This window comes from Syngnathus typhle, linkage group LG12 (genome assembly GCF_033458585.1).
Source record: "Syngnathus typhle isolate RoL2023-S1 ecotype Sweden linkage group LG12, RoL_Styp_1.0, whole genome shotgun sequence".
NCBI classification, from domain to species: Eukaryota; Metazoa; Chordata; class Actinopteri; order Syngnathiformes; family Syngnathidae; genus Syngnathus; species Syngnathus typhle.
Genome location: NC_083749.1, coordinates 9,287,382 through 9,304,549, shown reverse-complemented (window position 1 = coordinate 9,304,549; position 17,168 = coordinate 9,287,382). Strand labels below are relative to the sequence as shown.

Sequence of the window (17,168 nt, the reverse complement as noted above, 5' to 3'; positions counted from 1 at the left end):
AATAGAAAATTAGTTTTTCTTTCTTAATGGTTCTCTGGAGGAGTATGGACTATATCTGACTTCATGGATGAGGAGGGAGCAATCTTGCATCCTGCTGATTTTTATGATAGATTAAAAAATTCTTGTACTCAAAATAATTACAACGAAATGGTGAAAACATTCCCATTATCCCTGATTAACATGATTAAACAAGATGAAATTTATTCAAATATAACTCCATGTTTAAGGCTGTTACAGCAAAGTCAAAGTCTGCTTTATTGTCAATTTCTTCACATGTCAAGACATACAAAGAGATTGAAATTGCGTTTCCTACTATCCCACGGATAAATGTTAATGGGATTGATTTTGGGGATGTAACAAGTTAATTAGAGGTTGTTGTTTTTTTAGAAAACTGTTTCTCCAAAATTAAAAAATCGCGCTGGCAGCATTTATTTATTTTGTCTTCGTGTAGTTGCCGTATGTAGTAAATAAAGATGGCCGACCCAATGCGCATGCGTACAGTAAAGCGCGTAGGCACCGCAATAGTGCCTTGACAGCCACCGGTAGTCGTGGAGATGGCTACGCCAGCGGAGTCCTGCCGTGGACGTGGTGGTGGGTCCGCAGTGCGGTCCTGGTGGTGGCTCTCCGCGCTATTGTTGTCCTCGCTTCCTGTGGCAAGGGCGCTGGTGGAGGGTCTGTACTGCGGTACCGAGGTCTGCTATGACGTGCTCGGGGTCACACGGGAGGCCTCCAAGGCGGAGATCGCTCGATCTTACCGGCAGCTGGCTCGCCGCTACCACCCGGACCGGTTCAGACCAGGAGAGCCTGGGTCGGAGGGAGAGACTGTGGAGTCAGCCCACAGAAACTTTCTGCTGGTTGCTACGGCCTACGAGACTTTAAAGGTCGGCTCAGTTCCCCGGTTATTTTGCTAACGCATGCTCAGTCGCCTCGCTTACGGGCTTAAAATAATACAGGCTTTATTGCCGGTCGCGTCACATTCGCTTTGATTAATTTTAAGGTCTCGATTTTCATTGGGAACTCACCTCATACTCAAATAATTTATTGTGGGAATCTATGCGGTGTCGCATCTCGTTGATGTACGAATAACAGTGGGTGTGCTTGCTTTTTCATGATCACATAAGTGGCATCGCATTGCAAAGTCGAGTATTGTTTTTTGTTTTGTATTTCACCTCTTTAGACATCAATCAACGTTGTCTGAAACATTTACAATAGGTCCACAGTGACTGAGGCCGTTTGTTTGAATGTTTAAGCGCTGAAAGCAGGATGACAGCATTTGCAATGACAGACAGAAATGAAAAGTCTAGTCTAAAGTAAACAGTCAAATACAACCTCCAGTATTAGCAAGACCGGCCTGGATTCAGTTCACTGCCTGTCCAGTGGAAAAGTGCCACATGGACAGACGAGCATACATGTGGCAGTGACCTAAACATAATACGACTACACACTCAAACTTTGAAATATAAACTAAGAACCAAAACGAATTGCATTTTCCCAAATGACTGGCTCAACAATTTGAAAATTGCACTCAACTACAGTACACTACCACGTCAATTAAAATTTGATTACTTGTTCAGCTCTAATTAAACCGTTAATGTAACCCCTCAAATGTGTGCAGGATGAGGACACTCGTAGGGACTACGACTACATGCTCGACCACCCTGAGGAGTACTACCAGCACTACTACACTTACTACCGCCGACAGCTCACTCCCAAAGTGGACGTCAGGATCGTAATCCTCGTCACCATATGTGCCATCTCACTTTTCCAGGTAATGTGTAGTCATGAATTATGATGGAATAAATATCACCAACAACATGCAATTGTTCTTTGGTAGCCTGGTGATCAATCTCTTGTGTCCTCCTCTCCTGACCCCAGTATTACAGTTGGCACAGCAGCTACAACGAGGCCATAAACTGCCTGGCGAACGTCCCCAAGTATCGGATCCAGGCCACCCTGATTGCCAAGGAGCAAGGCCTCCTGAACCGGACCAAGGAGAAGGGCAAGAACCGGCGCGCCAAAGAGGAGATCCGGGAGCAGGAGGAGGAGGTGATCCGTGACATAATCAAAACAAAAATTGACATCAAAGGTGGCTACCAGAAACCCAACCTGTCAGACATCCTGCTGTGTCAGATAGTGTTGTTCCCCTACTACCTGATCAGCTATGTGGCCTGGTATGTCTCCTGGGTTTACCACTTCACCATCTGCAGGGAGGAGTACGGTGACCAGGAGAAGCTTTACATAATCAGGTCGGTGTTTATGTTTATGTTTGGTTCTGAAGGAAAAAAATGGCCTTCTGTTTTGACCCCACTGTGTACTGGTTTGAACAGGAAGCACATGAAGATCTCACAGTCTCAATTTGACAGACTGGATGAAGCCACCAGGCAGTCCTTCTTGGAAAAACACCTCTGGGTCAAAGAAAACTTTGAGGTTGGTGACACTCCTCAGCAGATAAAGCTCCTTCAATTTGAACTTTGATGACAAATTTCCTTTTTTCATTTTCAATGATTTTTAAGTGGATGCTTTCTTTATCGATTTTTACTTCTCCAATATTTTTTTTGTGGTTAGCCAATGCCCCTTCTCTTTATGTGGAAAACTTGTTAAAAGAAAATACAATACATACGTACGTTTTTTTTTTTGGTGAGTCCCCTCCCACCCAATACATACACTGGTACTTTAGAATGGGTGTCAATTACATATAAGGGGGATCTTTGCTTTTTGTGGGCCGGAACAGTCACTATCCACTAGTGATGGGTCCGGCAACACCGATGCGTCGGCGCATGCGTCGAGCTCATAGAGCGAAGCCCTGTGTCTGTGCGCGTATCGCTTTAAAAAAGCCCCGTGACCAAACGAGCAGCATTGTAGTCTGTCAAGGAAGCGCGCTTTAGCTCTGTTAAAGGAAGCGCATCGTCAACGGGAAGGATCTGCTAAAACAATATCTGATCTTTTGCGGTTCATCCTCGAAGTTATTAAGAATTATGGAGCAGCCCCAAGTCAGATACTGAGACAATCAAAACACTGCGCTCCAGCCTCATCTGTGCCGTGTGAGTGTGTGTTTTCAACGGCGGGAGAAATTGTGTCCAAAAAGCGCAACAGGCTCAATTTTGTTTTAAATAAAAATGAGTAAAAAACAAATCTCAGTGCACAAGCATCCTCTTTCACAACACGTTCACTTAGATTTTCATGTTACGATACATGTTCACATTATTGATTGACTGTAACTAAAAAATAAAACATATTTTCAATTTAAATGAATATGTGAAACAATACAATATAAAATATAATTACTTAATTAATGTATATACTAGGTCATCAAATCAGTGTCAGTCGTGTCTGTCAACGCGGTTGCCTGTAGTATTTTTAATGTCCAGTGGGTGTCAGCAGTCAGCGACACAGTGTCAAGACAGTTTGCCAATGTGTCGGGATGACACACTCATGGACCCATCACTACTATCCACCTAATCCACTGCAGTGTTCCCCTCTTAAACTGCTCTCACCCTCTCAACACATAGCAAAGCGTATTTGAAAAAAGTCAAACCTGAGCAGGGTATTTGCAAACTCAGGATCAGTTTAATCATTGTATCTTTTCCTCTCTATATTATGAATTTTCTCAGAAACATAACTCCGGGATAAACCTTCTGTGGCCTTTACCTGTATTATGAAACTGAAGTGTAAACATTCCTACGGTGCCTTCTCCAGCTTTACAGAGCAGAACAGGAAGAGGAGATGAAGGTGAAAATGGCCACCGACCCCAAGATGAAGAGGTACAGACGCTGGAGGAAGAACGAAGGACCAGGGAGGCTGACTTTCGACGACTGACAGACATAAGTTGTGACGTGCCTCAATGCCAACATACATGGATCATGCCAGTGACATGTGTGGACATACATACAGACAAACTGTTTATATTGAGAAATATTTTCATAGAAATGAGGCCTCATGCAAGGACAATTAAGTGGAATAAAGTGTAAGCTGCAGAGGAGATGTTTATATTTTATTTCAATACCAGTAATTTAACTTCAGTGTTTAAGGCATATGTCACTTGTCCCATTTTTGTCACCCTCCTCAATAGCAGATAAGAGCTAAAATAAATGTAAAAACTGTAGAAGTGCTACAAAAGGAAGTCGAAGTGTGCCACAGCTGCAAGTGAACTGCACCAGTCTTACCCACAGTCCTTCATTCCTGAGCGCACGCTGAACACCTGAACAGTTGCGGATTCGCTTGGGCCAACGTTGAAAGTTTGCCTTGTCATGAGCATTGGATGGTGGTAACGGCTTAGGTCTGCTTCTTCACACAATTGTTTACATGATGAACCAAAGTCATCTCTCTGCAAATTTCTGTAAATAGTGATAGGCCGTTCTTTCTCATCACACATTTTGCTCGGGAGTGCAGCTGCGTCATTCGGGAGCGCTCTAATCAGTATTTTTATGAATCTTCAGTATTTGTAGAAGGCACAACCTCCTCCTTTATTCAATTTTTAACCTGATACCATTTTTTATGATGAATTTTTCAAATAAAGTTTTGAGGTTCTGACTCTCATCCTTGTGTTCTGAACCCGGTAGATGACTGAGACAGCAGGTGTTTGTTTCAAAGAGACCCCACCTGGGAAGTGGCAACCATTTTAAATTGGGGCACGGGTGGAGGTAGCACTATGCTATCTCCGTTGGTAACCATTCCTCACCACAAGATGTAACAACTAAGTAATTTTGTGGAGAATCTGTGATCTTGCAGCTAGGCTGGTTCTGAGTTGGTTTTCTTGAAAACAGGACTCCGACTCTCAAATAGCATTATGTTCAGTTGTGATTGAAATAAGTACTAGTATTATTTAGCAATGTTAATTATTGTGTAGAGCTATGGCTTCATGGTCAGAGTTGTTCCTAATATTTTAGAGAATCAAAATATTAGGAACAGCTATTAAAACTAAATATTCTAGCCCACTGCAAGCCAAATGAATACATATACTGCTGAATTAATACTAAAGTCATACATGAGCATGTCAGTCATAATTGAACATTTTCTATTGTAATGACTTGATACAGGAATGCTGACATATGATGTCATGATGATTACCAAGCATCTAGTCAGATCCACATACTAGTTTAGTCTCTGGTGGGTAAATTGCTATGATACGATGTGACATATTTACACTTAAGTCCTCTATGCAGTTAGTTGGCTTTGCAGTATAACTATAACCTGCAAAAAAACAAAGAACTGCAATTTCTCTTGAAGTCTATTCCATGTCTCATAAGATGCCACATAATCAGCAAATAATATACATTTGAATGTAGGGGTTAATAAAAGGCAACAATTTCTCAGTACAGTCTAGGAACACAAACCACATGTTTACATGAACAGTAAAAATTAACATATATGTTTAATCATACAAAAAATAACAATACAAGGCAGGGTGATAGAAAAAGCCATGTCATTCCGACATCAACAACAATTATCAGTAACTGCAAGATAAAAGAAAACAGACTGTTATGAACACAACTTTGCAGGTAAATTGTGTTGTCAACTAAAACAGTGCGTGTTGAGATGAAATACCTCGATTGAAAAACATACTATATGCGCATACAAGTCTGGCAAAGACCATTTTTGTGCAGTTATGAATGATAGTTGTCATCTATCTGTTCTGATGACTATCTACATCACTGGAAGTACACAAACTAAAGGCTTGACATTTGCATCTCATCAGTACATCGACTAAACCAAAACACCCTCAATGGCTTTCAACATTGTTTTCTTTACCTCCTACGTGATTCTTCAGGGTACATTTTGGATTAGAAAACCAAGATCATCATTTTAGACCTCAAAACATATGTATCCTCAAACCATACATAGCATGTTAGGTTACCTTGTTTAGTAATTACAGACGCAAATAACGCTCCAGTCTTTGTTTCGCACATACGACATTATTGATGGTAGGAATGACGGACTGAAACACAAAAATGTGTCTGTGTTTATCGTAAACCTTCACTTGTGCGTAAAGGCAATGAAATGAAAAGAAACATTTCCTGGAGGATCATTGTGTCACATACATAGAGTAATACAACCAACTATCTACTGTATCCAATGGTGTGGAACTGACCAACACAACATACACCAACATCACCGAAAGTCTGATTTTTCACATCGCGAACAAAAGAAACTCGTCTAGAGTTTAAACGCAGACATGGGTGGAATCCCGTTTCCATTCCTCAAAAAAAAAGTCACATTGGTTACACTCGAGTGTATTTCTGTAAGGTTTCTTTCACTCAACATCTGACAACGGGCCCAGAGAATATTGGTTGTTTTACTACCTTCTTAACTCCTTCCTCGGGATTTAAGGTGCAACATAATGCAACATTTGCCTTGAACTTCAACACGAAGAATGCATAACTGTTTTCAAACAAGTTCAACTGAAGGAAGCGCAGATATAATCATCATCATAGTATCGTAATAAGACATAAACTATACTTCACAACTACAACTTTTTGTTTTGTTTGTTTTTAAACTCCAGCGACGTTTCAGCAAGTACACAAAAGCATTATGCAAAGGCTTTAGTGAAATCATAACAAACAGTCAACGACACTTAAAAAAACTCCACACGAACTAGCAGTTTGGCAATATAAAATTAGGGGGAAACAAATATCCCTTTTTTAATCACAGTTTTCATCTGCAGACGTCTGAGGATTCCGTTAATTCTGAATAAAATCTGCGAAATTAAGTCTTTCTTTTTTTTTTATATCCAATGTGTCTCCTGCTTTGTTCTGTACAAAACCCTGCTTTGTTGTTTGGGATATATCCAGTTTTGATATTAATATTTTTCATCAACAAATAAATTCCTGTCCTCATGAATGTGAAACTACTAAAATGGCCATGGTCCACTGAAGGATCACTGGTTAGTGATAAACGCAAAAACATGTTCAAAAGTCAAAGAAAATTGTGGGATGATAGGCCCAAACAAAGGAAATTCCATGAATATCTAAAGCTAAAAGAAAATAAAAACAGTATTTGATAAATAAAGAGCTTTCAAAAGAGTCAAAATGATAACATGGAAGTGCAAAGGACTTTGAAAATAAAGACTGGATTCACATGGTTTGGGCTCGGTATTGGGCATTTATGTTCTTTTCATGGCTTTAAAAAAAAAAAAAAAAACGGGCATCCAAATGGTCATCATACGAGTCAACAGACAACGATGAGGATGTCTCTGCGTCAAGCTTCATTCATGTCCTCATATTCAGAATGTGTAGTTTGATTTTTCTTTAAATGTCATTTACACTAACAAGCACTGTCAAATTGAGTTTCTTGTAGCTTGTTAGTTGACAAAGAAAGAACTACCTTGTTGCTACATTGCTGCCTACCTAACTACCTGGAGTTCTTTCTATATTCCCAAGTCTGAATAACAGACATAATTGCCGACTCAAACATGTATACTTTTCGCCTTTAAAAGATCCCCTGGGGCTTTAGTCGTTAAGGGTCAGCAGAGCGTGTTACAGGATGACGTTTGTGATGTGTCAACGTGTATGTGTCTGTTGTTTGGTTTCCGTCCAAGGAGAAGTGGGGTCAGGGTGTCTGCAAAGTCATGAAGTTTTCACCAGGTCGTAGACATAAATGAGGTGGTCATCGTCAAACTTGATGAAGTATACGGACGGCTTGGCCTCCACCTGGTGGATGACCATGCCTGTTCGTTTGCCTCCATCCTCTTTGGCATACTCCACCTGTTTCCCCACCAGACTGTCCACCACCTCGCCTGGTTCCCTCTCAGCTGGGACGCTGTCATCTACGAAAATGAAGGAATGACAGACAAAAGGTAAGACAAACAAACTGCTAATATGTCATATTTCGGAAATTGCTATCGGACAAAATCCAATTTTGATTTGAAGTTGACATCCATTTGTCAAGCAGGTGTCAGGGGAGCTGTGTCCCAATGGGAATGGAATGCTAGCTCTCCAAATTAGTACAATCATTTCTGAAATATAAACCGTACCAGCTAAAATTAAGGCAAAATCTTGTTTTGTTCATATATAAGAGAACATGCACAAATTATACGATATCATAAAAGTCACGAACAATCTATAGAGAAGACGCACTGGACTCTAAGCCGCAAGGTACAAAACCTGTGCAAAAAGCAGTGGCTTATAGTCCGGAAAATACAGTAACTAACACTTCTGGTATGTTTGAGGCACTTTATCGGGGTTCAGCGCTATGTGGATTACGATGCACTGTGATCTATATTTATTCACATTTTCACGTGGGATAGAAGTTTGATTTTTTTAATGAAATGAATGAAAATGTCAATAAGCATTCCCCATGAACCCAACCACAAATGTTTTTTTTAAATAAAGAAAAATAGAACTGAATGTAATGTAAAAAAACTGTTTGTGACACATGACTTCTTGTCACGCACGCACACGCACGCACACACACCACGCACACACGCACACACACGCACACACACTCACTTGAGTCAGGCATGATGCGTAGGTCTCCTTCTTTAAAGTCATCCAGCAATTGGTACATGTAGAGGACTGGATCTTTTTCGTAAGTAATATAAAACCAGGTGGTCATGATGGGAGCCCGGGCCAGCACCATTCCCCGCCATTCCTCCTTTGGACCTTCCTCAGTTTCAAACATATGTTCCACCGCTTTGCCTATCATTGTATCAGCTAGATTGACGTCTGTCAGGCGGGACTTAGCTGCACGAATGGAAGAATAAGAATAACGCATGAGCCACTTTTCAGGAAATCATGCGGCGCGCTGCACATCAGTAAAACTGGGATTTTCCCAAAGTAAACACCTTAAAAGTTTAGCAGTGTTTATTTAGAGAAGACAATTCGTTATGATTGAAAAGTTTCAAAGCCAAAAGGCTGCAAATTGAATCTGTGGATGCAACGTGAAGAGGACATGTAGGGCTGGTCGATTATGGAAAAAAACCTACGAATCACAATTATGTTGGTAATAATTGAAATCACGAGTCGTCAGGCGATTGTTTGGTACAAAATAAGAACATGTGTCAAAAAATATTCAGACAAATTTCCGTGAAACTCGATAATTATGTCAGCTCCTTAATGGAATATTATGACAACGCAGATGTACTACTCTATAAATTTAAGAATAGTTTTCTTGTATCAACAAACATTGTGCATTGGATATTAATGCATATTAATAGTCGTTTTTCTTACAATGATTTGGTAATCGTGGCGTGTAGTAATCGTATTTGAATTTCGATTAATTGCACAGCCCTAAGCAAATCACTGCGAGTGAGAGCATGACAAAATGTGTCATTCTGGACGTATACTGAGTATTTGTCAGATCACAAATGACATTTCATGGCAAAGATTAGATCAAATATTGTGGATGCATTCAAAGAGGAATGTCGTAAATATTCTTGACCAAGTCGTCTTAAATGGTTTGTGAATTCTATTCTATATTTCACAAGGCATGTTTTTCTCAAATTAAAAACTGCTATTCCAAGAGGCAATTATTCGATACTTTCGTCAAGATCATGAAAATGGGACACCCGTGTGGACATAGATCAGGGTCAAATGTTGAGCACATCGCTCAACATTAGACCCTGATCTCAGTTCACACTTACCCAGTCGGTCAGGAAGCACCTCGAGTCCTTGAACTCTCTCATCCTTGTGAAGCTCCAGACCGTACACACAGTCAAAGCCATCATACTTTATTAGATAAAGAGACGGATTCACTGGCACCTGGTTGTGAGAAGAAGCAAGAAGTCAGTAAGTGAAAAGATTGGACACACTTCAGCTTTGCACTCTCCTCAAAGATGATCGGAAAAGTCTGGCTGCCCTAATATTCTTGCTGTTCTGCAACACGTCAATCTGACACCATCTACTCCTTCCCCTTGATGAACTGTCTTTTCTGGTCGGCAAGTTTTGGGGCAATATTTGCACTCAATCTGTTTGCTTTTGAACTTCTGAGTTAATTCCAGTGCCGTCATTACGTGTTGCATTAATGAAGAAGAATGAGCCACGTCGAAAGAATCCACGCAAACCCAAGCCATGACTTTACCTGCACTGAGTTTCACAGACATGTTTTTACATTTCAAATTATTAACTGATCTTTGTGTTTTCAAAGTTGCCTTTCCATCACTTTGGTGACTGTTCCATCTATCATCACACTAGTTGCAGGCATACCGTATGAAAAAAACTGTGACTTATATTCCAGAAAATACGGTATACCATGACAGAATGGGAAAAAAACCTCATAATTCAAACTAATGGAAGCAGTATTTCTTACCTGGTCAAGAACTGTCCCTTTCCATACTACATGCCCACTTCCGTCCTTCCAGATGTGTTGGATCCTGCAGCCGACAATGTTGCGTCGTGGCTGTGACATAACTTTGGTGGTTGGGCCCAGATTGCTCTTATGTTTCCTTCAGGGAGATAGCGAACAAAATTGTCAACTTGAACAGTCATTTGAGGTGCAGTAAATACTCAAGTAGGAACAAATTAAGGTGACGTACTTATTGGGATTTTTTTTCTTCATCATATTTGCAGAAACACCTGCATGCCCTGAGGAGAAGCAACATCATAGCAGAGTCAACAAGTGGGGTAAAAAATAGAATTGCAAGGAACTTGCAATCATGGTAGTTCTTTGATCTCCCATTACACCCAATGTGCAACATCATTGTTACAGCAATGTATCGTTAATAATTGATGAAAAATCGAATGTCTTATTCTCATTTCAAATAAGAAATCAAGAGACAGTGACACAAATTGAACATGTTGTGAGGTAGGACCTGTATCAGCAGTGTCTCTGTGATCCGGAGTGCTCTTCATTCATCTGGAGGCGGGGAGGCAGTCAGGCTGCCCAGCTACAATGCCAAACTTTCAAAGGCTGGGGGGGGGGGGAAAAAAAAAATCATAAATCATTATTTACAGGGGATTGTCTCGCACACAAAAAAAAAGTTACAATGTTACTTTGAAGAAACAATTTGGTTAGTTTTAATTGTTCACTGAAGAGTTGGCATTTTATTCACCAATGCCTTTCATTCATTAAACACATTTTAATTTCCATCCCTTTATTTTAAAACTAATAAAATTTGCTTCTCAACTAGTTGCTGTATTATTTGACTAGATGGCATTATTGGTTTAAATAAACATGTTTAAAAAGAAGAAAGAAAAAAAAAAAAAAGACCAGTCAGTGTATGTTCAGCACGATGTTAAACACACAATGTCACTTGGAAGAGTAAAAAAAATACAACTGATTCATAAAGCAAATTTCAAGCTTCATTTCCCAGAGCACTATTAAAAACAAAAAAAAACAAAAAATGATTTAATTTCCAATTGACATAAAAAAATGCACAAAGAAATTATTATTCTATTACTGGTTTGGTTACTAGCAACATGGGGATCACTGTCTTACAAAGTAAAACCAAATCTTTCATTTTGATTTGCCACAAAGATTATCAGTCTGCTTTCATTGAAGACTACAGGAACCAGAATATATTTACGGTTTTAATTTTAAATGAAAAAAGTATCTAGTGCATGATTAATTGATCGAAGACAACTATTGAAAAACATTTAGTTATTGATTCATTGATCATGGTTACACCTCTAGATTGATTGAATGATTTGTCTGTACTTACATTCTTCTCACATCAGATGTTAAGAGTTCTGAGTTTCTTGGATTCTGGCTGCTCTTCAGATCGACATAAATCCGAACCAAACCTGGAAAGAAACTGCTAGTGATTAAAACTATAAGTTGATAACACCAAAAATTGGACAAATTAACAGTAAAACAAAATACAAAGAAAAAGTAGCAAAGCCGATGAATTAAAACCAAATATATTTTGATGTTGATGCTTTGCAAAAAAATCATACAATCAAAACAAAGAAATATGTACTGATCCGTTTTTTTTTTTGCTATGATCAATTATTTTCTTTCAATTGTCAAATTTCCAAATCTTCGTAGAACCTTATTCAGAAAATGATTGCACAATCCATCCATCATCCATCCAAAGTGCCTACCTTTAGGAAGCTATTGTCAGTCAAATTTATTTGCACCTGAATGACAAAACTGAGAACACTCATTTGTCATGCCTAAATAGCTGCAAAACAAAAAATCAAAAATCAATTCTTCACAGTCGATTTAATTCTCAACGGTGACCACCCCCAATTAATCATTGTTAGACAAAACTTAATAATCCAAACTTAAAACAATATTGTACATGACGTTTGAGTGTATGAACAGCGACTCTTGGAAATTCTGCAACACTGTGTATCAAACCGAACTTGACCAGAAATTACGTTGTACCCTGTACAGGAAATTAACAAGCATGAAGAGCAAAAGCATTGAAAAGAACTAGCTGAGCCTGCAACTGCTCAGTAAAGCTTTCATTTCGGAAACATGAGACTCGAGCCAGAGAGGGAGTCCCCTGTGTATTATTTATCTACAAGCAGGGGTCTTACGTAACACATCTAGCTCTTAAAAGGAGCTAAAAGAGCAAAGAATGAGAACACGCAGAAGATAGACATGGGCAGTGACATCTAAATCCGGTAGAATAGAAACATGCCCCCTTCTCAGGTATCCCCAGCAGCTGTAGAGGATTTGAAAAGCCATTCAAGGGGCAAATGTCACATGGAAAGGATTAGCTCAAGTTGAATGGTCAAGTTGTTTTATGGCAAGCTGGGAGACTAAAAAGTCATCACAAACAAGTACTATTAAACGACACATTAATGACTCCAAGTTGCTCTTTTGCCAGCAGGAATGTCAATTTGGACAGGAAAGCAAAAACGAGATACGACTTTGAACGGGAGTCATAATGACCTTCAGAGTCCTTGACTCATGACCAAAGACTTTGGAGCGTGACAAACAACCACGGCAACAACAGTAGCGGCAAAGAAGCAGAATCTTGCCGTACATGCTTATCCCAGCTGGTTACCTGCAGAGGCAACCAACCTTCTAGAAACACAGATCAGTTTCCTGCAGCTGGTGGTGATTTCTTCCCTGTTGCCACAGGCAACACATGATGAGTCATCGGTTGTAATAGGGCAGAGTTATTTTGGACAGAAACGGCTCAATGTCATCTTGTGCAGCATTGAAACCAGAGAGGGGTGGTCCCATTGTAACAAGGAGCAGACCTCAATAATTGTGTTTAAACAAATAAATAAATAGTTATTTTTGTTCACCACCACACCGTCGTAATTCCATCAAGTTGTAGGATTATTATGTGAAAATATGTTTGATTTTCGAACACCAATTCTTCTAATACTATGAATGAAGACCTCTGATAAACTTGATACGGCCGGGGGGAAAAAACCTTCAACACTGTTTTCTCAGTCCTGTAAAGTCGTTTATATCACAGAGCTCAGCTCCTTCTGTTGTTTCAAGTGACGAAAGGGTGGGGGAATAAGCAGGCAATGAGTGGTGCTTTTTCTTTTTTGTGATTTTCCCACAGAAGGGAATCAGTGTTCAAATTTGGTTATTTATATACAAACAGGGGTGCACAGAAAATCTCACCCTCATGGATGAACTTGACAGACTTACGGCACATCCGATCAAAGCTTATCATTACTGTGTGAATGTCATTTTCATTTTACAGCAACTGGAAAAACCCTTTTTCAGATTTTTGTTTGTTTGTATTTCTTAAATAACAACATATACCAGGGTCTAAACAATAGAACCTTATTAGAACTGTCCCAGCAACATACTGTCCTCTTGTCACGACATCAGAAGGGCATGAAAATTTCAATTTGTGACTTCCATCGATGAGTCAACAAGCCATTAAAGGCAAGAAAAAGGTGACGACACTACCAGAAGTGGTTGTTGAGTGAGGGGGGGGACAGGGGGGGGGGGGTCTTTGCATTCCCCCTTAAAATACCACATTGCGCTTTCTCGCCACTAGGTGGCAATGTTTTCCACAGTTTTGAATAAGTGAAGACGCTGGTTTTCTCATTTTGAACAGCTGTTGCCATAAAAACAAAATGACATTTGTATTCTCACCTGTTTCACACCCAAAGGTTTGCCAGCTTTCAAAGGAGATCCATTTGCAGATTTGTGTTGTATGATTCTAACCAAACTAACCACTTCACCACTTGCGGGAGGAAAGTGTTTACGTGTTTGTCCTTTTTCTTGTTTGCTTGCTTTTTTTGTTAATTTGTTCGTTTATTTGCTTTCTTGATTCCACTTCGTTTTGTCGTTTGCGATTCCTTTTTCCTGTTTGCTTGTTTTGCTTAATTTTTAATTTGCAGTTGTGTTTCATCTTGATGTGTTTTTGTTAGCAATTCTTATTTGCTTGATTTTTGTTTGGATTTTTACAATCGCAGTGCACACATAGACAAACAAGCATTCGTACTCGCAAGCACATCTCCGGACAATTTGGAGTGCATCATGGGCCTACCATGCACGTTTTGGGAAAGTGAAACGAAACCAGAGCACCAGGAGAAACCCCATGCAGGCTCGTGGAGAACCTTCAAACTATTATTAGAGGAGCCACTAAAACTCACGACTTGTTATCTGCAAATCAATTCAAATTTATTTATATAGCCCCTACTCACAAAGGGTTCTCAAAGTGCTTCTGGTCCACAGTTCACAATGATAGACATCCATCCATCCATTTACTATACCGCTTGTCCCCACAGGGGTTGACAGGGGGATAGACATCTTACTAACAAATATTCAAAACCATGAATTTGAATCCATCTTGGTGAACAATATGGCCTTCTGACATAACGTGAGATTGAAACAGGGGTTGAAACAGGATGAATGCAGAAAAATAATTTTCAATAGACGTATTAAGCATTGACACTGAATCTACATAGGTGGTCCCTCGAGGTTCCCTGGCTGTGACATTTAAAGTTCAGCTGATGCTTAGAAGAGTTTTCATGATCATTTTGGAATTTCAGTGTGCTGTTTTTTCTTTACTTTAATTAAAATACACTAATTCTTCATAGTGTGCTTTCAAAGGCTGCTGCATTCCTCATGACCTTGCTGAAGAGTATGACGATGACCCAGAACATAATAATGGAGAATGGTTCAAAAGACACATGAACGCAAACAAAGACATATCTTCAAATGGGCAAAGACTATTCTGAAGCTCATTGTGTCATTAATTAGTATATGGTAAGTAGATCTTGCAAAATACTGCATGGATGATATGCTATTATTTTTACCGGTGTGCTTGTAGGACAGCAGCTGGATTGGTTTACCTGGAGGATTAAACTTACCTTTGCTTTAAATTAGTTACATTGGTGCCTATGATCAAACATAGCAAATAATATTGGAGGTTTTGAAATGCATTATACAAAAACAAAATGCAACAGCACGATACGCTCAGACAAAGACATTCTGCTCGTGCAGTAAAAATAGTTGTTGGTTTTGTGACAAAAGTGGCTTGTTTTCCTTTCTGCTGTGTGAAATAAGCTTGCTAAAATGACCAATGCAAGGGATGGTTGGGAACATGGCATATATACAGACATCATCCCCAGTGACTGAGAAACAAGCAAGCAGGTTCTGCAGGGCCAGCGTCAGCCATGTTGCTCGCTTGATTTACTCTCGATTGTTTAAACACACATACAGTGATCAGCCAGATAAAGGTGTAAATGACGTAAGGACTGACCAAAAGATGAAAACATACATACTGCAGGAAGATTATGTCTCAGGCTGTCTGCTGCGGCGGCTGCTGCTGCTGCTGCGGCTGCTGTTGCTGCTGCTGCTGCTGCCCGGCCCCTCCCCCGCCAGCCGCCACACCAACCGACTGCGTGAGGACGCCTTTTGGCAAAACGAACGCAGAGTGTTTTTGTTTTGGGCGGTTTACCTGCAGCATGACACATAAGTTGAACGCCAGTTGCGCGTTCACCTCTGTCTTACCGTTTTTATTTTTCACCAGTATGTCCAAAATATGACTGCAGTGAGTTGTCTCCCCCTTGGCTGTCTGTCAACAGAACCCGTTTCGAATCCTCGTGAACGCGCTGGGGACTGCACGGCCATCGCACTATGGAAGGTTAAGACATTTTCATACAGTTGAGACAGTTCCGGTGAAGCCCTTCAAAATAAAAACAAATATGAATCGTACAACAACAGAATGAAAGACGAGGAAATGTGTAAGGTCATCATAATAAGTTTATGACAACTGAACATTGATTCAAAAAAGTATTCTGTTTTACTGATGTACGTTTGATTGTGTTTCAATCTATCAAATTTGGTCCAGGCATAATGAGCATCAGTGGTTGGAACCTAAAAAGCACAAATATTGAAATTGATTTTGGCATTTATTTCTCGCACAACTCTTTTAAAATACATATTTTATACCTTGTACTTTTTACTTTGTTGATATAGGCTTGTTACTTTTTATGACCTCTGTAGATTATGGCATAATGTAAAAACAAATCATTGGATTGATTGCTTGATTGCTTGATTGCTTGATTGTTTGATTGATTGATTGATTGATTGATTGATTGATTGATTGATTGATTGATTGATTGATTGAACATAGTGTGCAAATACGTTTTCAGGTTGTATAGAAAGTGTGTGTAAACGTGCGCGTGCGTGTGCGCGCGTGTGTAAGAAGAAAAAAGTATGATTCAACTCTAAAATCAAGGAAACGCTGAAACAATTGAAATGTTGCCATACAAATTGGCTCTTATTTTTCTTTACAAACTCTGTTCCGGCCTTAAAGTCGTAGCTTCAGCATGTCATTTTCTCTCCCCGCCCAGGCTGAGCTCTGCAGCGTCTGCCAAATAGTGCAACCTGGAAGAAAAGCCTGGCGCATAACGTTTTATTCTTGCTAAATGGAAATGTGCTTTCGGCAGTTTGCAAACATATTTTATTAAGGCGGCGCTAGACTTATAATCATATCAATAAATGCTTTTGCCAGTTTGCAAACTTATTTGATTAAAGCTGCGTTATAATCTTCAGTAGTGGTGTGCTCGTGTAGTTGCGTGATTGGCGCTAAGGAATATGAAGGCAACTCCATGAACTTATTTTGGACAAAGTATTGTGGAACATGATGTCCCAGACAGGGAGGATGGAAGGAGAACACCTCTCATCGGTCCAGACAGGGAGAACACCTTATTTGAACATCTCCAGGCCGGCGAGGAACGAGAATAACATTTCGTCCTGGTGGTCATACCTAACCGCCAGACAGCTGAGGCCGGACACCTGCACTCAGCACCAATAACACCCAGACGAGGAGGAGATGGCCATCGACCAATCATCACACA

At 39.9% G+C, this 17,168-nt stretch overlaps 2 protein-coding genes across 6 annotated transcripts; one reads left to right on the top strand and one right to left on the bottom strand.

Annotated features, from left to right (window-relative positions):
- The first annotated feature begins 489 nt into the window (after nucleotides 1–489).
- On the top strand, nucleotides 490–4,536 carry dnajc25 (DnaJ (Hsp40) homolog, subfamily C, member 25). 2 transcript variants are annotated; one of them, XM_061293879.1, is made up of 6 exons: nucleotides 490–881; nucleotides 1,616–1,768; nucleotides 1,876–2,046; nucleotides 2,131–2,246; nucleotides 2,328–2,427; nucleotides 3,697–4,536. In XM_061293879.1, the coding sequence occupies exons 1-6, from the start codon at nucleotides 555–557 to the stop codon at nucleotides 3,814–3,816; spliced, it is 987 nt and encodes a 328-aa protein (XP_061149863.1). In that variant the 5' UTR covers nucleotides 490–554; the 3' UTR covers nucleotides 3,817–4,536. The 2 variants fall into 2 exon arrangements, with proteins under 2 accessions (XP_061149863.1, XP_061149862.1); XM_061293878.1 differs by having other exon boundaries at nucleotides 1,876–2,246.
- An 816-nt stretch (nucleotides 4,537–5,352) lies between these two features.
- On the bottom strand, nucleotides 5,353–15,955 carry LOC133163578 (spindlin-Z). 4 transcript variants are annotated; one of them, XM_061293619.1, is made up of 9 exons: nucleotides 15,817–15,955; nucleotides 15,566–15,717; nucleotides 11,594–11,675; nucleotides 10,745–10,842; nucleotides 10,469–10,517; nucleotides 10,243–10,378; nucleotides 9,578–9,695; nucleotides 8,445–8,678; nucleotides 5,353–7,762 (listed from the first exon to the last, which is right to left on the bottom strand). In XM_061293619.1, the coding sequence occupies exons 4-9, from the start codon at nucleotides 10,782–10,784 to the stop codon at nucleotides 7,563–7,565; spliced, it is 777 nt and encodes a 258-aa protein (XP_061149603.1). In that variant the 5' UTR covers nucleotides 10,785–10,842; nucleotides 11,594–11,675; nucleotides 15,566–15,717; nucleotides 15,817–15,955; the 3' UTR covers nucleotides 5,353–7,562. The 4 variants fall into 4 exon arrangements, with proteins under 4 accessions (XP_061149603.1, XP_061149602.1, XP_061149601.1 ...); XM_061293618.1 differs by having other exon boundaries at nucleotides 15,584–15,717; XM_061293617.1 differs by having other exon boundaries at nucleotides 15,588–15,717.
- Nucleotides 15,956–17,168: the final 1,213 nt, after the last annotated feature.